Here is a 21,445-nt window from a genome sequence, read left to right as displayed (position 1 = left end):
AACTTTTACACATACCTGTATTGTTTGGTCAAAATTTTGATTGACCATTATTAATTTTTGCGCAGTGTATAAAATAGAAAAGGAAAGAGGTAAGGAAAAACTGAAGTGCGAGTGGGTGAATTTTATGATATGACAATATTTATTAAGCTTTCTACTGATCATGTACAGTTTGTTGGAGTTTTATTCAAGCTGGCGCGCGTACGAATTTTATCCCGAAGGACGCACGCGAAAGTTGGAAGTGACCTTAAGTGTCACTGTGAGAAAAAACCGGGCAGTACCAAGGGATCGAGGTCGGCCGTTTGCCTTCATCTTTTCACAGTATAAACGCTATCCAAAAAGATTAACAGCCATGACATTTGCCGAGGTAGGCGTTCTTTTTCTTCGAGATATCACCACGTCATGATTTTGGCCTCTCAAGCGGTCTAAACTGGCCGAAATTTCGGGCAACTTTAGGTGAGCCTAAAAGATACCTCATACAAATTCCAGAAACTCTTATTTCGTGAGATAATATTTGCTCTCTTACCAGTTGATTGAGATATATTTGAGGTCTTTCGCTTTAATTCTACGGTTTTCTTGAGGTGCCAAATATCGCGGCCGAATCGTTTATGAGCGTGACCCAAATTTTAGCTATTTTCAGAGAGTCGTTTTTCAAAAGTGCGGCAGTTTATTTCCACAGAAAGACATTTTTGGGAAAGTCTTTTGTACTGTTATCAATATCCAGTTTGGTTAAGATTGGTATCTCCACGCAAATTGGAGTAATTGGTCTCGCAAAGACTAAAAAGAATCATTAGTCAGAAATATTTCCCGCCAAATTTTTAGCGAAGAATATCACCTTATACCGACTTTCTGCGATTGTTGTCCATGATTTACTGAAAGATCTCCAAAAAATAGTTAGCTGGACTGCGGAATAGAATATTTAAGCTGTGACATCGTTATTAACCTAGGTAAACATTTCCAACTCGCCAAATCCTTACCATTATTTAGGCTAAATTTTCCCGCGAAAATTCTATTTTTAACGTCACGCTACATGGAAAAACAAAGTGGATCCTTAGTTCGCTGGCTCTTTTTTGCTGCTTAGTAGAACAAACTGCAAGTTAATAGTGAGCGAAGCTTTTCCCTGAATTTAATTTTGGAACTCTGCAAACCCCTTGTTTACATCGATTTCTCGTTTTCGGAAGGCGTGACGCGTTACAGATTCAAAGGTCAGACTTCTTACCCAAAGGTTCCTCCTTGGTTTTGAAAACATAAACTGTTCTTTCGGATCAGAAAAATCGCCTAAAATTGCTGGTGGCGGGTCAGTTTTTCTTCAATTATTAGTGTGCAAGCGAGATGATCGAGGAAAGACGTCAGAAGTGGTGTTTGTTTGGCGCAGCCGAATGTAAGCAATGAAACACGGGCGTGTTTCAACCGCACGGGCCAACATTTCCTTGATACAGTCCGACGGTCTATACCGGAGGTGTAGACTGTCTGTGACGCAGGCTAGGATAACTTGCTTCCCAGGAAAATGTCAGTACACCTTACAGAAGAAACCCTGATCACTTTGGCGCCAGCTAACTGTGCTAAAGTGACGATGTCATAAATTGTGCTTCTGCGACGTTTCGTTCAGACACTTGAAAAGGTAAGGCGGAAGTTTTCAAGCTTGGCAAATTCAAAATGGCGTTGCCTAGTGAAGCCACTCGTATTGTGTGAACATGGGTAAACTGAATGCGACGAATAGCCCGTGCTATTAACACACAGAGGAGAAAGCTGTGATAAAAGGATAACTTGGAAGGAAAAATACTTCGTAGTTGTTTTGGGCAGGATAGTGACCGCCTGAAAACCACTCTTTAAAGCCCTGGATATAGTGCTTCCCACCACGCAGTAAATGCCGAATCTTGGGCAGATGAGGTATTCAGAGTATGTTGTTAATTCCTCATCATAATTGTCTTAGGGTGAATCTGTAGTCGCTTTAATTTTAACTAACATATCGAACGTAGAATTCTGTGGAGAAATCGATTTGCAAGAGATCGATAGAGAAAACAATGTGTTTCGAACTTGCGGTCAAAGTTAAGCAATAGTGAAGGGCAGGTGTTAACAGAGGATATGGAAGAGCTTTATTTTTGTACTTATGTTGATAAAAAAGTCAAACTACGACTGTAGAAAATGAAAAAGGATTCGTGACTTACATGTTGCTATATCAGTAGTATAAATTCGAAGTTGTTTTGACCGGCACTGAATGTGGATGTAATAAAACGTTAACTGAAACAACGGTCATAGGTACTTATACAAAGACGTTTCCACCGAACAACTTGGGTTTTCGTCGGTGTAAAAAGCTAACTGAAATTACTGGCTATCTAGCTAACGGTTCACAGTTCTGCTCTGGCGTAGCACGCGCAGAACTTTCCTTAGGCCGGATTCTCTTCAAACTTGAGTAATTCTTCTTCTGGGCGTTTTAGGAATGGAAGACTATCAACCCAGGACTTAAACTCTTCTGGCGGAGTCACTCTCGTCAGCTGGATTATGATCGGTAATCTGATCTTATCTGATGTACTTGAACGCTTGTGTATCTATGAATTTCCATCACGTCCCTTCGCGGAGGCATCGAAGACTAGGCGGACTTTGGTTGTTCTGTCAGCATTGAAAACTGCTTCAGATACCACTCGCGCGTTTCATGGTTGATCTGTTCTGGAGTTGCTTCTTTAACGAATCCTTGTTCGACTAGCTTTTGATCTTCGGCTTGTGTTACTTCAAGGCAATCTTTTCTATTGAATGTTTTCTCAGAAGAGATCAGCCATTTGTTGGCGACATCGTAGTTACTCTCTTTTGGGGCACCCTCGTCTTTCCATGGCATGCGCACTTGGACGAACAAATGAGCGTTACTACATTCTATGTAAGTGCTGTTTGAGCATTCTCAAAAATAAAGCTTCTCGTCATAAACAGAAACAGCTCAATTGATGTTTTCTGCACGTCGTTGTTTTACATGCGCAGTATAATTTCTGCCTTCGTCACAGATATAATGTATTTTATCGAAGCATTCGCTACATTGAGAATTTGTTATTTCGCCACGTGTCTACCATTTTGTTTGAATGTAGCAAACTTGTAATTTTAGCACAGTTCTAACACTACTTTTGTTAACAATAGCCTCCATGCAGCTATGTTTATTACAGACAAATAACTCGTTGCCTTTTCGTTTGTCTGAGTCGTAGGGAACGTTTAATTTGGGTCAAATCTGTCAAAATGTCGAAGCAAAAATTTGAAATTCAGCTTACCGTGCATCTCTGATAAAGCACGCTGTTTCAACCAATCCGAACGCGCGTTATATCGAAACTTTATTATAATTCAAGGTAATCCTGCCAAAAAGTCGATTTGGCTTGTTTTGCACTCTAGACTGTTAGTATTTATATGTTTGAAAATATTTTTGTATCATAAAATTCACCCAGTGTTGTTTTTATTGATTTCTGCCAAAAAAATCTTCCATCATTGCTAATAAAGTATTTAAATACCAACTTTACATTTATATTTATTTCTTTTTTTATGAGACTGACTTGTCATGAATGTAACTAGTCGACGGGCGAACCTGTTTGTACGCGGTGTATATTCTGAAAACTAAAGCGTCCAGTTCCTTCCCTGGTTTGTCTCACGTTTTATTCTAAGAACCACTATAAAGTGAATTGGGTTTTGTCTGCGCGGGATGGCGAACCATTTTAATTACATTAAGTAACAAACTATTTAACTTAGAAAGATACCAAAAACCCATATAATAAACTTTGATTAATTTATAGTGCACTAAAAATAATCTTCCCCATTCAATGGGGTTTTCAATACTTTTAAACTAGGCAGGTATCTGATTCCGAGGGAATGTTGCTCCACATAACAGATCCTCTGCAGTGTAGGTTCTGCCGTTCTGTTGACAAAGGTGTGTTTATATTGAAAGACAAATATATTGGCGCAAGATAAATGGTGATACCAGCTATCGTAAAAGACTCGGAATTTAGGAGCGAAGCAAATAGTACTGTACTGAAGAGAAATCATTCGGTTGTAGGGATATTCAATGTTATCAGTTTCATTTCATGCTCTCCCGTCAACGTTCCAACTCTCTTGAAGTGCACTGCCAATATTTTTTTTTCCTCAATTGATTATTTTCCGCCATCTTGGGTCTTCGTAGGCGTCGTGTTTGTCATCTTGACGGGTTGCATGAGCTTGAATCAAGGGCACCCACTATATTTGACGAAACCAGCGGTCATGTAAATTGAGTGAATCCTAAGCGAATCACTCTATTAATCAAACTTCTGTAGTGATCTTTGTTTCTCTCCTTTGGGTTGACGAATTATTAATGAGCAAAGCGAAATTACTTTATTTTTTCTTTCTAACCATTCGTTTAATTAACTGACCAAATTGGAATCCATCATTTGCATAAAGTCCATTTGTATAAAGTTTATTTTCAGAGAATTATAATTAAAGGATCGACGGAAAAGTACTGGAGAATAAAACAAACCTTAAAATCGGCTGTTTCGTCGACCAAGGATTGTAATGATTCGAGATAAGATATGAGGTGAAAACAGTCACGTAAACGAACTTAGACCTATTGGTTCTTGAAATAACTGCCTGTAGGACGCCTCTTTTCAAAGATTGATGTTTTGCAAGAGATTTAATTGTTGCTCCATGCAGTACCAATCCATTAAAAGTAAGTTATAATACCTGTTTGACGTGTTTACAGAAATTGTAAGATGGGCTTGCCAATCAGCCAGTAGTGCAAAATATGTAACAGAAATGAAAACGGTGCTTTGAGATATGCACGGCTGCTAATTTTAATAACGACCTAATCAAAATTTTGTGGCAAATTTTGCAAATGAGAAAGATAGGCATCATAACTAAAAAGTCGCTAAATGGCGAGAACAATGCAATTTTTTTTTTCCATGTACATTTAGTGAAACCATATACTAAAACATGCATGTCACATTTATACCTCAGAGGTCTAAACTGATTGACAGACTTTCTAATTTTAATCTGAGTTCTTTTCATTTCTAACCGAGTCGAAGAGAGAGGTCAGACTGCTTTGTCTATCCGGTTAATGATTGTATTGATTGATCAAACTAATTAAACCAGCAGTCTTTTCCGACGTGCATCAGATTGGACCATCATCTTCCCAAACAGCTGCTAGATCTTCTGGGAAATCTTCTGAAGGAGCTGTCAGTGGGAAGACGCTCTCAAAGGATACGTAAAAGATCATAAAAAGCTGCTTTTCTACATCGACAAGATATAAAGGTAAACGAAACGGGTGAGTATCTTTCTTGAAAGATTAAGCATGCAGTTGGGCTCCATCGACGCTTTTTCGCAAGTTAGGTGTATTTTTCAGTTTAAACACATTAAGCGGTCTGTTTTAATCCATTTGTAGTCCACATGCATCTCCATCTCGCACTATACCTTGAAAAATACCCATTAGAGGCCAATTTCTACAATCAATTTTGGTTGTTGATCGACAGTGTGAAAGATAGTTTTTGGCAAAAGGGTTGAAACTTAGCATACATGTCACTCTTCGGTTATCTTGCTTGTTCGTGTTTCAGTAAGAGCAGGTGTTTTTTGCCCACTAACTTTTAATAAAAAGTATTTGATATTCGAATTTCTTTAAGCAAAATTAATTACGTATCTGCGACTTGCACGGGATGGAATTAAAACACTTATCTGTCTGAGATCCTTAACAGATTTCCAACAGTCATTTCGCTTCGCAATATTTATAAGTAGAGTTTCTTCCTTTCTGAAAATGAAAACGTATTTTGTTGACACTGCTTTTTCCTGTACAAGCTGCAGGCATATTTGACGGGACATCATGGCATCAAGCTTGGCACATATGTTGTTATCATCTATACTGTTTATACTCTCTGGCTGCTTAATTTACCTGAACGTAACTGTCCCATTGGCATCGTGCAAAGAATTTGTTTCAAGCTTTTTTGAGAGTCACCAAAGTAGGGGAGAAAATTAATTTAAATTTAAAAACTATAAATCTATGGAAATAGTCTCTCCGGCGGTGTCAATTTTGTATCAACTGTTTAGTCGCCGAGTCATATTTCTTTTGTTTTTGTTTTGAAGGGCAATATTGATTTTAAATGCAGATGGCAAAACTTTTCAACTTAAATAGTTCCTTGCCTAAAATGTGAAAATGCGAAAAGTAAAACACCCTTCCTACAAGTCGATCAGTCCTCGAAAAACATCAAGTTTAATTCATTTTCCGTTAAATTGTAATAAACGTCAAACACTGAGATTAAAATAACTGAGCTACCGCACGTAATTAAAAGCTAGCACGCATGGCAAATATAGAAACATCGCGCCGCCGGATATTAAGCTGTGCGGGAAACACATGTCAGAAGCAGACCGCCTTGTCTGAATGATGTTGAATATGCGTTCTCTTTCCTAACGGAAGCTTTCCCTAGATCTGCACCAGTAGGAAGTATTGTAGCCAACATCGATGCCAAAGCAAAATTTTCGTTTTTTAGCATCGGTAGTATATAGCCAGGTCTTTCTTCGGGAAGCATTTGTTTCCGTAATGTTTACTCAATACAACATGTTCTTTCTTTTAATTTCGCCATTGACATTGCATATCTCCATCAGGGGGGGCGGGGGCGGGGGGGCCGGGGGGAGAGGGTACTCCCTTATATGGGCTATATAGATATGTGCGGCCCCAAAGGTTAGGGTTTTTGGCCGTTTTGGTCATAAATAGGGTATCGATTTTGACAATTTTACCCTTAAATAGGGTATGGTTTTAGCACTCAGGTCTTGAGTTGGGTATGTTTCTTGGAAGAAACTACTTTTTCATCATTATCAATAAGACCGTCAACCGAATGCCCTCCATAACTTATGATTAAGGCAACTGCGCCAGCCCCAAGCTCAAAAATACAGTATCAAATTTCTGTCCACGTCAGAAATAGGATAGCAAAAATCGCAGATTTGGGTCATGAATAGGGTAAGGGTTTTGGGAAGTGGGCCGCACACCCCCACCCAACCTTTCTGGGAGTACCCTCCGGATCGCCATTGACACTGCCATGAAAATGGAATAAAATTTGAACATCCTTCAATTCCACGTCATTTCTTTTATTTTTTTTTACATATATTTCACGGCGTATTTGTATTCTTTGATTGGAAAACCGGTTAAAGGAGCTTGCAGTCACGGTATTTTGAGTTAGCTTGGCCAGGTACAAAATTACCTTTAAATTGAAGGAATTCTGAAAATAGTAGTTTGACAAGAGAGAAAAACACCAAAGAGATAATAAAAAACCATGAAGGGACACGGATGATTAAGGATGGAGAAGATTAACACGAATTACAAACGACAAAGTTGAAAAATTTAGGATGCGCTAACTGTGACATAGTACAACTGAGCTCAAGATGCCCTCTTGCATGAGCACGCGCCACGCAAAACCTAACTTTTAAAGTTTGACTTTCGGGAACGAAAATTTTGGATAATGAATCTATCATTTGACATTTTAGTAAGTAGTAAGTCTGTTTGTATGTAGTATGTCCGTATATTTTAACTTTTCATTTGCGTTTGGACTCCTCCAAGTACGAGGTCGCCAAAGAATTGAAAACTCATAAAATATGTCTGAGTTTTTCAGCGTGAGTTCAAGATGACTAGGTAATGGCCATGTTCCTTTTTTTCGTAAAAATGTATCAAGGCTCTTTAGCCAAACAAGCAGGCTTGGCCAATAAAGGATTTATTTCCTGGCATGCAGAACACAGCGGTTGATTCCGCATGTGTCGGACTTCGTCTTGCCGCTCGAGTAGCCAATCAGAACGCAAGATTTGATTTATCATGCCCACTGGATCGAAGGACTAGCCATATAATAAACTGCAACGATATACACTCTGATAAGATATACGTAATCAATTTCTTATTGTCAAAGAACATAACATATCCACATGTTAATTCATAGCGTGACGTGTTGTTTACCGTATCTACAGATCACGCTTTACTTGGCCACGTTATCGATGTTTGTACCGGAAACGATTTGGTGTGTGGATTACAGTGTTTGAGAAATGACAGGTGCCGATCATACAACTGTTTCGCTGCAGAGAACCAAAGTACAGAAATCTGTCATTTAAACAATGAAACACGAACATCCAGACCTGAAGATTTCAAGGGAAACCAGAGGACAACTTACTTTGAATTAATGCAGGTTTACATGATCTTAATGTTGCTTAAAATGAAATGAACAAAATAGTATAGTGAAAACATTAACTCCATTTATCGTCTCCTCATGAACTACATGTTCAGGTCTTCCCATTTTGCCCGATCCTGGGTTTTTGATGGCGTTTCATCGATCGATCCATCGTGTCTGCCGCGGGTCTTGTTCAGCTGTGCTCCTCCAGTAATTTCTAGGCTCTTCCTCGCTCTCTCTTCCCTTGCGTGATTGCAAAACACGAAGAAAGTTAAAGGGTAACCTTGTTTCGTCATCGAGATCAAGCGAATCGCAGACACATCTTTTGTTTTCTGTTGTGTCCAGGCTTTCGACACAATCAATAATAAAACGCCTTATTCCCCATGGGATGTCACACGTGCTACACTGGTTTAAAATGCTCTTCCAAAACTACATTTCGCAATTTTTTTAGTGTTATTTACATTACATTATTTACTATTTTTGCCAGATTTTCAACTCGAATTTTGTTTGTGTAAACGACGGGAGATGCAGCTCACATCAGAATTACTGCAAGTGTTGGCCTGGTTACAAGGGGATCACGTGCAGCACCAGTAAGTTAGTGTTCACTGGAACATTGCAATGTAACTTGTATCATGATAAGTGAATAAAGATGCTGAATTTCACTTTCCACCATCTTTATTCACTTATCACACTCACGATGACTTCGACAGTGCTGATCCTAGCAGCGTACAGGACGCCTGTCACATATGAACTCAGTTAAATGCTCTCCACGAGTTCTCGTAGCTCAGTGGATAGAGCGCCCTCCTGTCGGGGACTCAGAGTTTTTCTTTGTTGCACGCTCTTGTCATGTTGATCCACTTTTCACATAACATGTATCATGTATAAATGTAGGTTTGCAGCCTAACTCTGGTTGCTTGAAGTCGATTAGTTATTCAGGATTAAACTTTATCGCAGTATTTCAGCTTCTCCTCAGATTAATGCTGGTTTTCATTCTATTGCATGTTTAGTGAAGGGCAGAGACAACAACAACAGCAGCAACAATATGCGCTTTTCCTGGATTAGGTTATTCTTGATTTGAAAAACCGGACCCTGCTCTTCCAATGGGAACGGCTTTGAAGCGAAACGAGCACGGCAGCTCACCGCAAAACTATGTTTGGGTAACAAGCACAAATGGCACTGATTGTTTTCCATACTCAGATGACATAATCGTCTCACAGAACTTAAGCTAAGGAGTTAAGGCTATGAAAAGTAAAGCCAGTCTCTGTATTATATCACACAAAGAAACAGTAAAAACCGAGATGCGCTAACAAATAAATTGCGTTCTTATGTCAATTTCTAGAGAAACTCGGTTTTTCTTCTTCATTTCCTGGGCATTCCTGTAAGGATATCCGGGATTCTGGAAATTCGGAAGGAGACGGGGAATACTGGATCGACCCTGCAAAGGATGGAAACCCTTTGAAAGTCTACTGTAACATGACAGCTAATGGAGGTAAAATAACGAAAATATGTCAACTACCTAGTGACGGATCTGAAAACTACGTTAAAATCAAGGATCTCTCTTATGGAGGTGATGACCTAAAAATAACTTACCCTATCGGTTTAAAAATGCGGTAATGCTCAAGTCCATTGGTCTGATTTCAGGAGGCTGGCTTCTCGTCGTCAATTTGTTGATGAACAGTTCTTCTCCACCTCCTAGCTGGACCCCTGAGGCATCATACCGTGGAATCAGTACTTATCACAACAATAGAATGGGCATCACAACCAGCGCCATGAATCAACTGAGAGCACACTTGAATTTCACTCAGATCCGATTCCACTGCAGTAAACAACAGGGACGTACGTTCCACGTGACCACTGTTGCTAACAGCACTGGTGAAGCTGTGGTCCAGTACTTCAGCGGCCAGACTGACGCGCTTCCCTCCTCATGTAATTCGTATCAAAGACTAGAAGGCGATAACTCTCAGTTAGCCATGCACTGTGATAAGTGGAGAAATGACGGCTCACACTACGTTGGAAAGTGGGGACACTACAGCAAACGTAGAGAGAACAGGATGTACGACCACGCGGCATTTATTGCTCACGAGAATCATTGGGTTGTCGTTCAGAACGGTATCTGGTTGTGTGATGATGTTGGAAAGAAACCGTTATCGTTGGGAGATTTCTGGAAAATCTACGTGCGCTAAAATGCCGACCGTAGTCACAGACAGAACTGCTGATTTCTAGTTTATATAGAGACATCTACCTGTTTTCCAGAAAGAAAAAAAAACAAATTGCTGCTTATGGATTGTTTAAAGCAAAATTTGGTGGAATATGACGCCAGTAAGCATTTGTGTTCTAGCATTACCTTTTTGCATTAAGCATGACGTTTTCAAATCAGAGCAAAATTTTGTCATGGCTAAATCACAGACTCCCTTTCCGGCCTGCAAAAATAATGCAGTCGATGGTGACGAGTTCAACTGGTGTGAGTTAATTCGTTCAGACACGTATGTTAGCAAATGGTCTATTCAACAGCCATGGTGCAAAATTTGAGCCCGCACCCTGGTGATCATGAGGATCGGGTACAAGATAACTGCTCTAGATAAGTCTCTTCGAGGATTGTATCAACGGAGTTGGTCAAACTGTCCAATATTTCGGATTAGGCAGAAGTAACATTCATTAGGAGTCGAAAAGCTTGGTGAACGTCGTACCCAATCAAAACAAGAGCCACCTTTAACTCTAGATCTTGGCAAGTCCCCGCTGGCGAAGAGGGACAGGGGGTTCTGGGGACGAAAAAATAAATAATAATAATAGCGCACATGATTAGACTAAAAAATGTTTCTCATGGTTACATTAGCTTCTCTCAGTCTTTGCTCACAATTCTTTCTTCTTTGCGCTCGCGAATCTTCCCTTCCTGCCAATTCATGTTCACTTCTTAGTCTACATTTAAAAAATGCATGCATTCCCAAAATGTAAAAGTCACTGCAAGAAATGTAAAATGCTTTCATTAAAGACGGGAAAATTTCAAATTTGAAAACTACGCCTGTCAAAAGTCAGCTGCCATGGAAACATCGTGGCTAAATTTATTCTAGTGTCATATCAGTTGAACCTGTTTTCCACAAGCCTTGTTCATCCAAATTCAACAATACAACTGAATTCGCAAAGTTAAGCCCTCCCCCCACCCCGAAAGTAATGCTAATTCCTTTACGCTTCTGTCAAAACTCATAAGACTCAAAAGAAGCGGCCTCTTCTGCCACATCATCAAATATATGTGTTAACTTACAGAAGCAAAGTTCCGAGTTCGTGCTTGAATAACAAGAGAACATGCACAATAAGTGACACAAAAAAGTGACAATTATGGGAAAAAAAAGATAGTAATTAAACTTTCAGTTTTGAATGTAAAAGAAACAATCTTCTCCGTTCGCCTCAGGCCACACTGTTGGGGGCGAGCTCTCACAATAAAGTGATCCCTACGCGCTCAACATGTTTTCGTTCTAGGGGTAAAAACCTAAAAACGAACATTTATATATGGTGGCGCTGCGAGCTTGGCTCCTGTCAGCAGCATACTTTAAAGAAAACAAATAAACAAAAACTGAAACACAAGGCTCGATTTGATTAAAACTGAAATATAAACCGTGTAGCTATCCGCTTTACATTTTAGTTGACGTCAACCTACAGGACATTATCCAAAATTAGACCTGTTTTTTTTTTCTACGCATTGGTTAAAAGCTTTCCAGAGTTAGTAAACAGAGAGTCCCATGGTTTTGTAATCATTTCTTAAATCGACATTGCCTCTATCTACAGGGTGAAGATGAAAGACGATAATTAACATCTCTAACTTTTGAACACCTGTCGCGGCACTTTCTTATTTACATAGGTATCGTACTTTGTATAACTTTAGCGAGTTGGGATATTAAAAAAAAGACTTAATTTTTCCCCAAGGCTCATGGTTTTCCTTTGATGATCTTGGCTTGTGGATCATGTCTTGTTGTTTTGAAACTGCCTTGAAGGTAAGTTACATTCCTTCATCTGCATTGCAAACAGTCTCTTCGCTTTGATGTAAAACTTTTTTTTCATATCAATGTTGGGGCTCAAGTCGAAACTTCATGAAGATTGAGTCAAATATAAAATATCATGCTAATATTTGGGTTGTAACTATTGCTTTATTTCTATATGTTTTTCCGGCTTTCGAATTTCTAGTGAAAAAGGCAAATATACATACAATCAGAAGGCTACCTAAGTACTCCACCATAACTGGATGACCGCCAAGGAAACCCAAAACGCCGTCTGGTTTTTAAAGAGTTAATGTATTTCAAGACTCTAACTCGATTTCTTTGCGGAATGAAAAAATTTCCCTTGAAATAGAAGGAAACTTCAGTATATCCACAAACTAAGGAAATCAAGTATAGCCACGAACAAGGAAGATTGATTCAAACTTGTCGCTATCTGTGAAATAAATGAAACTTCTTTAATATTCAGACTAAACCAGCGCCTTCATCTCATCAGTGACATAGACTTGCGCCTGTAAATTGAAAAATTTAAATGCGGCTTCTTGGAATACCATCTTGCATTAAGAGTTTATTGAAACAGATGCAATGGTAGCTTTTAAGTGGCTCTATCAGGTTTGTGTGTAACGATACTGTTTAACTTTGAACAGCTTAGAGTACCATCATAGTCAGTCCAATAGGAACTCGAACATTCAATAACGCCTAGGTTTTGGACTGAGGATGAACGTTTGAAATTTTTGAATTCTTTAAGATGGCTCGATCGGAGTTTTGAGTTCCGATACCGTTGAACTTTGAGCAACTAGAGCACCACCCAAATCAATTTAACAGAAAATCGAACGCTAACAGTTTACTAGAGATAGATGAAAGTTCCAGATGAAGTACGTTTTAACAAGCTCTAAGATATTGACAGGGATCTCTTAAAAATCTGCTGTATCATCTACAAGGGTCATACACGGACAGTGTGTCTTGAAAAAAATGACCCCGTTTGGCCCAGAGATGCAGATCCACCTTTGCACAATTTGCGATGGATAGTAGAAACAGTTATCCATCAAGCCAAAAAAATTATATGTGATCTACGACAATTACAGAAGTAGAAAAAGTTCTTGAAGGACTATCTTTCGAGATTTTTCCAATGGTGAAAAAACTTTTAGACGTCGACAAATTTGCATCGTTCATCCGGTCACTCAAGTGTACGCCAGGGTGCTTAGGTTTGATAGCTTTAGGCCTTTGGAAGTGACTCCTCAAGACTGAACACGATTAAAACCTCTCTAGTAAATTATTACTGCAAGTGTTGAGGACATTTGTTTGGCTGTATGCCTAAGCAAGCTGCTTTCTTCAAGCATATCGTCGAAAATTAACATATGGCCTTGCATTGATGGCTGTGAAGATTAATTTTATACTTATTATCTTTTGTTAATCCCATCGTTTCTATTTCATGCGGGTGCCTAAGAAATGTGATCAACTATTTCATTTCATTTTTTTTTTTATGCTCCAGATACACTTTCATATGTTATTGACTTTCTAAGGATTCACAAAAATGTGCCCGCTAGCACTTTTTGCATTTTGCCTGATTTCCCGGATGGATCTACGTGTCACCGCTGACCAACAGTGCAAGCCGGCTGAGGCGTCGGTGAATGGCAAAGCTCTCAAAGGTCACGCTTTTAAAACATCAGTAATTCGATCTCTATTTGAGTGTCAAGTTCTATGTGAAAACGAACTCAAGTGCCAAAGCTACAACTACTTCATACCGAGCAAAACCTGCGAGCTGAATGACAGGACTAAAGAGGCAAGGCCATACAGTTTTGTCCCGGATGAAAACAGCGTCTATGTGAAAAGCTGGCCCAATAGAGGTATGACAATGAGGACACGAGAAGGGAAGGAAGAAAAGATCGATACAAATCGTAGCTAATGCACACGAAAATTTATTATCACTGATTCATTGGAACAATAGAAAGAGGTGACTGTTACTGTAGAGAGTTTATTATGATTATCACACTGGTAAAAGTTAAAACCACCCTGAGCCAGAACTCAGACATATCCACTGCAAAAATTGTGATGTTTGCTTTTTGACTTAGGACAAAAGACGCTGACGTCTTGCAATAGCCTTCTGACATAAATCATCACTCCTACCCTCGATTTTGCGAGTGCTCCATCTTAACTTACCCCGGCCATTTTGCTAGGACTCGATCACCTGGGTGATATAGACAATGTTGGTACCGATACTATTTATTTGCATACATTTTACAGAAAACCAGAAATTGTTTAGTAACGCTTGGCTTTTGCGTCATAGTTCCCCTTGGTTCCATTCCTGAACTGCCCGCTGAAACATGCAAAGAGATCAAGGAGAGTGAAGGAGGACGAGCGGTCAGCGGCAAATACTGGTTTGATTCACTTGTACCGGGGGAGCTTGTGCTTGCGCATTGTGACATGAAGACGGAAGGTCAGTTAAATTATGAAACTTACAGCTGTAAAAATTAAACTTTTACAATGAAGTAGCCATAAATGGTTCGTGAAATGAACGACCCCCAGCCATAACGGCCGCCTTCAGATATGATTGTACAAAATTTCGGTGCCTCAGAATAGTAGGAAACTACAGAGATTGCCCGAGGAAGAAAAACAACTTAGAGGGAAAAATGTCAGTACGAAATGTATTGTGACTATAGATGGCACATTTCTGACTTTCCTGACGTAAATGTAAATTTAAAGGGACAGCGTCAGGCAGCTGGTGCCTCAAGTTTTGATAAATGTGACTGGAGCTTTCTATAAGCTTGCCTAATTATCATGCAGTAGAAAAATAACATAACGCTTAAAGGGATAAAAGCAAATTATGAAATATCAACCAAAAAGAAAAAAAAAATGATGTCCAAAAGAACCAGAATTTTGATTTCTTAAAACTGTCACAAAATCATCAAGTTTTATGGACTGCAACGCAAGTTGTTCTATTTTGCCCTGTGGAATTTTTCGTTTTATCCAAGCTATTTGTAAAATTTAGCGGCATTTAACAATTCAATATATTAGGGAAATTAGGCAAGAAAACTTTCGATAATTATAACACTATCCTTTGAAGCCTTATTCACAACTTGCATTTTGTGAACTCTAAGGGCCATGGTTGAAAATCATGCAATTCGATTCCATTATGACTCAACAAATATTTCTTGGAAAAAGCAAGTTTTTTGATTGACATCTAGGTGAGACATTTATAGAACTTCTTAAATTTTACTATTAGGGTTTTATTACATAAACTGCGGTATTTGAAAAAAGGATATCAGCCCTAAAAAAAGTCGAAATTAAACACGTAAAAAATTACGATAATTTTTCACTTTGATAATATCGATGATGTGATGATTGATACCATTTTTGACCCTTTAACGTAACTGAGCTTAAATTTGTTTGTGCATGATCGAAACATACACCGATATGCTAATCTTCGATAATCCGGCTTCGGGTATTTTCGGAAAATGCCTCCGGACATTTTTTGGAGAATTTTCGGTAACTAGAAATCTTCAAAAAGTCGTTATATTAGTATGTTCATATTATAATATAATAAACAAAATAACACATGTTGATTGTAGATATGAAATGTCTCTTCTCGTTTGCAACATTATATCTCAGTAGTTTGCTCCGCTCACTGGTGTTATATCGAGTTAAGATAAGATAGGATAAGAACCTTTATTTAAGTGATGAACATTCGAATATAGATTCCATATCTACCCGCACCCACGTATTATTCTCTATATATTTTCCCTTCAGACATGGACGAATGTAGTGCTAACGTCCAGCTGTGTGACCTCAATGCCAAATGTATCAACACTCGCGGGTCTTACAATTGTTTGTGTCATGCTGGGTTTACCGGAGATGGTAAAAACTGCACAGGTAGGTAGTAACACGCGGGCGCTGTAAATAAATAAACACCACATTCCTTCAATACTTCTTTGTTGATACCGTCAGTTCATAGTACTCTTGAGAAGCTTGAAATAAAGTGAACTTTAAGAGCCATTTTCTGTTGCTATCCTTTGCTATCCTACGACTTTGAAGAGTCTTATGAGTCTTAAGTGCTGATATAGATCCGACTTTTAAAGTACAAGTTCAGTTGGAAGGCATCGTAAAGTTCGAACTTAAAGACGAACTTTGGTCCAATGTAAGCAACTAAGACTCTTAAAGTTCAAAATTTTAATACTCTTAAAGTTCGAATTTTAAAACTCTTAAAGCTCGAACTTTTAGGACTTTTATACTTCAAACTTTTAAGACTCGTAAAGTTCGAACTTTTAAGACTCTTAAAGTTCGAACTTTTAAAAGTCTTAAAGTTCGATCTTTTAGGACTCTTAAAGTTCGAACTTTAGCAGTCCTAAAAGTTCGAACTTTAAGAGGCTAATAAGCTCGAACCTTTACGAATTATTAGGGAAGTTGGAACTTTTAGGTTTAAGTGAAATATTTTGGACAACAGAGTTATATAGGGCATCTGAACAGTAATTATAACAGTTTCAATTGTTGTAATTATGTAAGGTACTTTAAAGTAATTTTAATATGTATTTTTATGTAAAAGACTTTGTCCAGCTGCTGATATTGATATTGATCCCAACAAATCACTAAATCTCGGGGGCTTTATTTACGGTATTTATCTGCCGTGCTATTAAGTCATGTTTCATCAAAATAATTTTAGTTAATTGCTTCGACTATCCTGTTGGTGTCTCCTCACCTGACATAATTCCTGATAACCAGATGACAGCTTCTTCACACGCCACTACTGATCACGTCGGTTTCAGTTACAACGGACGTCTGAACGATACCAGAGGTGACGGTTGGTGCTCTGCAGTCCCTAACAGCGACAACGACTGGCTGCAAATCGACTTTAAAAGAATAATCCAAGTTTGCGCTGTTGCTTCCCAGGGGGACGTAAGTGGTTATGTATGGGTTACTGATTTCAAGTTGTCGTATTCATCTGACGGAAAAAATTGGACAACTTACAAAGATGCGAACGATACAGATCAGGTAACGTTTAGACATTTTATCAGTGACCATGGAATGTAAACAGTAGTTAATAATGGTCTGAAGACTTGCCAGTGTGGATTTAGCGCGGCGAGCTCGAGGTTCAAACAGAACAACCATGAAGGTCGATATTCCCCGAGAATGGCCCCTAGTTATCACGGAAAATAAGAATTTATGGCGTGGAAAATGCGGCAGAAACCTATCCAGTCCCTTATTAAATCTCACAACCGGCAAAATTGTAAGCCAAAATTAGCTGCACATTATACCCACCACTGAACGGTTGGGTGTGGTCGCTAGGCCCAATCTACATTAGGTTATAACGGGTGGTTGACCTTGGGTTTCCCAGTTGGCACGACTTCTGCTGGGGACAAAATTTTCAAAGGTTTGCCGCTGATCCTTTGGAAGGCCTTACATCCCAACTGTTGAATTTGATTCCAAACTTTCTTCTTTGCTGCTACTCGCTAAGGTAAAATAATGTTCGGCTTCGTTTGGTGTAAAACAGACAATTAGTCTAGAAAGGATAAGGACAACCGGGTTGCGTTACACGGTTTGATTTGCATAAAAGAACATTCTTGAACCAATGAGCTACTTTAACATTTGATTTAATCCTTTTTTGAGGATGATAGACACAAAAGCCTTTTCTTGAGTCTTTGCTTCTCTAAACAGAAATGAAGTCTCCGGAGAAGTGATTTGTGGTCAGTTCCCCTGAATGCAGGTTATTGACATTGTGGTTGACTTGGTTTTTGAATTTCCAATTAGCTAAGGAAGCAATGTGCTACTATCGGTATAGATAGCGGGCTCTGGGGGCGCATGCTCAAGGTTATATTTGGGTTGCATTTTAAGGTATTTCACAGGGAAGGTAACAGTACCACTGTTGACCAACACAAGTTACCAACTCCCGTGCCTGCAAGATACATCCGTTTTCACCCCACCATTAGTCATAACTGGAACTGCCTTAGAGTGGAGGTGTACAGCAATCATCACCCAGGTACGTATTAAATTGCCAGCTTGCGGAGATTATTTGCAGTCTTTAAGTTCAATTAGGTTATGTAGGACTATTCTGTAGGAAAAGAATAGGTCGCTTAGGACTTCATGTAGTTTTGGTGTCAGTTGCAGTAGCAGCAAAAACAACAACAACAGCAACAATTTTTTTTTACATGGTTTGGTAAGGGGCGTGCGTTATGAATAGTTGTCATTACATTCTTCTATGTTGCTTGTTCGACAAGGGCAAAAATCTCGTGGATGAAAACGACGTTGTCAACATGTGTATATCTTGTTATACAAAGTTAGGTAATGTGTGAGCAACAAGCCTGCCTCTTTGTTATCAGTTGCTGTCAAATGTTGTCTTCGAAATACAGGCCACAAACGTTATTCCCGCTTAAAGACTCTTTATCATTTCTTCAACGAAGCGTACCAAAATAAAAAGATAATTGCCTGCTTACGTCGTTCTTTTCCTGTATTTTGTAGAATGCCAAGGCTACCAAAATCTGACCAGTTCTCACAGAAAAACCACGTACGTTCCTGTTGATGCAGCAGACTTTTATTGTGACCAGTCGCTCGGTCCTGGCTGGTTCCGTTTCCAAGGCGACGCTGGAACTAAAATGCCCACCTCGTGTGTTTCTGAAAACCATTGTGGAGCAAACGCTCCAGGATGGTTGAATGGCCCTCATCCTACAGTAGCTGAAGGTCCGGTCTCCAAACAAGTCTGCTTCACCTGGTCATCAAACTGCTGTCAATTTGCCACCAACATTCAAGTCAGAAACTGCGGTTCTTACTATGTCTACTTCATCAGTGGAACACCACCGCACAATCCATGTTATCTTGTCTATTGTGGCACTAATTAAAACGTTTACTAGAGTTTAATTTTCGCAAATACTTTCGCAGACAAAAAAACTCGCAACAGAGCTAAGGTTTATCATTAGCTGATGCCTTCTTCAGAGAATTCTTCAGACTGAACTGTAGTTGTGTAGAACGGAGTCCAATCCTGTCCCTGAGAGCACTTTTTTTTAATTTCAGCAGTTCTAGGTTATAATTTTTTGAAGGCAAAGCCGTTTTTATTTGTCCAGGTCAACAAATGAAACTTCTTCCAATTAATAGGAATAGAACTTTAAAAATGGCAGCGAGGGCCATTTCATGTTGGCGCCACGCATTGGAGAGGATAATACTTAAGATAAGATGAGATGAGATAAGATAAGATAAGATAAGATAAGATAAGATAAGATAAGATAAGATAAGATAAGATAAGATAAGATAAGATAAGATAAGATAAGACAAGATAAGATAACTTTATTTATACACGGTTTTTCCAATAGTCAACAAAGTTACTGGACTATCTACCTATCTGCCTACTTACAATAAAAATTAAAATAAAAACCTGCTTTTTATGGAGGCCGTGTCTAAAACTTTACTTAAAATTAAGATTTAACTTTAAATAGTGGCGACTTAATTTAGATCTTAAATCGGTTAGTGAACATGCTTGTCTCAGGTCTGTAGGTAAGTTGTTCCACAACTGAGCTCTGCCGTACGAAAAACATCTCTTAAGATAATCAGTTCGAAGTTGTGGAAGAACTAATTTGTTTTCGGTATTCCTTAAACGATACGCATTTACGTTGTCACGATATACGAATCTTGATCTCAGATCATCAGGTGTCATACCATTCAATGTTTTATACATTAGGATAGACTTCCGTCCCAATCTTTGATAGTGGTAGTAGTAGTAGCTTTAAGACACCTGGGACATTTTTCATGTGATACAAGGGTAGTGAAAAAGGTTTTGAGGAGTTTGTATTTTGCGTGATACAGCCGAAAACATTACAACAATCATTATATTAAGTTACAAATAATCATTAAGCATATTTAATTTAGTTGGAACATGTGGGCTGTTTTGATTGTAACAGGTAGTTATAAAGTATAATGAGTTCAAATAAAACTCTGAAGTTTTTGTTTGTGTACAGTACGTTTCAGTTAATGACTATAATCACTTTAATTTCTATCAAACGAAAACAAAATCTGTATTCTCCTCGCCTTGAGAATCACCCTGGTGCATCCAGGGATATTTTAATTCTCAAATCGATGTTTCTGTTCTTAGGACTTGAGTTACCACAACAATCGTCATTCATACATCGCACTGACATATGCACGGCTGCTAATTTTAATAACGACCTAATCAAAATTTTGTGGCAAATTTTGCAAATGAGAAAGATCGGCATCATAACTAAAAAGTCGCTAAATGGCGAGAACAATGCAATTTTTTTTTCCATGTATATTTAGTGAAACCATATACTAAAACATGCATGTCACATTTATACCTCAGAGGTCTAAACTGATTGACAGACTTTCTAATTTTAATCTGAGTCCTTTTCATTTCTAACCGAGTCGAAGAGAGAGCTCAGACTGCTTTGTCTATCCGGTTAATGATTGTATTGATTGATCAAACTAATTAAACCAGCAGTCTTTTCCGACGTGCATCAGATTGGCCCGTCATCTTCCCAACAGCTGCTAGATCTTCTGGGAAATCTTCTGAAGGAGTTGTCAATGGGAAGACGCTCTCAAAGGATACGTAAAAGATCATAAAAAGCTGCTTTTCTACATCGACAAGATATAAAGGTAAACGAAACGGGTGAGTATCTTTCTTGAAAGATTAAGCAGTTGAGCTCCATCGACGCTTTTTCGCAAGTTAGGTGTATTTTTCAGTTTAAACACACTTAGCGGTCTGTTTTAATCCATTTGTATTCCACATGCATTTCCATCTCGCACTATATCTTGAAAAATACCCCGGATTAGTGGCCAATTTCTACAATAAATTTTGGTTGTTGATCGACAGTGTAAAAGATGTTTTTTGGCAAAAGGGTTGAAACTTAGCATACATGTCACTCTTTGGTTATCTTGCTTGTTCGTGTTTCAGTAAGAGCAGGTGTTTTTTGCCCACTAACTTTTAATAAAAATTATTTGATATTCTGAATTTCTTTAAGCAAAATTAATTACGTACCTGCGACTTGCACGGGATGGAATTAAAACACATATCTGTCTGAGATCGTTAAGAGATTTCCAACAGTCATTTCGCTTTGCAGTATTTATAAGTAGAGTTTCTTCCTTTCTGAAAATGAAAACGTATTTTGTTGACACTGCTTTTTCCTGTACAAGCTGCAGGCATATTTGACGGGACATCATGGGATCAAGCTTGGCACATATGCTGTTATCATCCATACTGTTTATACTCTCTGGCTGCTTAATTTACCTGAACGTAACTGTCCCATTGGCATCATGCAAAGAATTTGTTTCAAGCTTCTTTGAGAGTCACCAAGGTGGGTGAGAAAAGTAATTTAAATTCAAGAACTATAAATCTAT

General features: G+C 38.6%; 4 protein-coding genes across 4 annotated transcripts; all 4 read left to right on the top strand.

The window, feature by feature from the left end:
- Positions 1-9,094: 9,094 nt before the first annotated feature.
- Positions 9,095-10,347, top strand: LOC145491210 (uncharacterized). Its single transcript, XM_081470362.1, has 2 exons — positions 9,095-9,618; positions 9,771-10,347. Exons 1-2 carry the CDS (start codon positions 9,603-9,605, stop codon positions 10,310-10,312), a joined length of 558 nt encoding a protein of 185 aa, XP_081326488.1. The 5' UTR covers positions 9,095-9,602; the 3' UTR covers positions 10,313-10,347.
- Positions 10,348-13,691: 3,344 nt separating this feature from the next.
- LOC145490628 (uncharacterized) lies at positions 13,692-14,590 on the top strand. Its single transcript, XM_081469712.1, has 2 exons — positions 13,692-13,962; positions 14,403-14,590. Exons 1-2 carry the CDS (start codon positions 13,692-13,694, stop codon positions 14,588-14,590), a joined length of 459 nt encoding a protein of 152 aa, XP_081325838.1.
- Positions 14,591-15,767: 1,177 nt separating this feature from the next.
- Positions 15,768-17,140, top strand: LOC145490627 (lactadherin-like). The gene is made up of 2 exons (XM_081469711.1): positions 15,768-15,985; positions 16,773-17,140. Exons 1-2 carry the CDS (start codon positions 15,865-15,867, stop codon positions 17,138-17,140), a joined length of 489 nt encoding a protein of 162 aa, XP_081325837.1. The 5' UTR covers positions 15,768-15,864.
- Positions 17,141-17,908: 768 nt separating this feature from the next.
- LOC145491212 (oncoprotein-induced transcript 3 protein-like) lies at positions 17,909-19,540 on the top strand. The gene is made up of 2 exons (XM_081470364.1): positions 17,909-18,086; positions 18,566-19,540. Exons 1-2 carry the CDS (start codon positions 17,909-17,911, stop codon positions 18,940-18,942), a joined length of 555 nt encoding a protein of 184 aa, XP_081326490.1. The 3' UTR covers positions 18,943-19,540.
- The last annotated feature ends 1,905 nt before the right edge of the window (positions 19,541-21,445 follow it).

The sequence above is a fragment of the Orbicella franksi genome, chromosome 6 (genome assembly GCF_964199315.1).
Source record: "Orbicella franksi chromosome 6, jaOrbFran1.1, whole genome shotgun sequence".
Taxonomy (NCBI): domain Eukaryota; kingdom Metazoa; phylum Cnidaria; class Anthozoa; order Scleractinia; family Merulinidae; genus Orbicella; species Orbicella franksi.
Note: the sequence above shows the minus strand (reverse complement) of the source record. Positions and strands in the feature narration are given on the sequence as shown.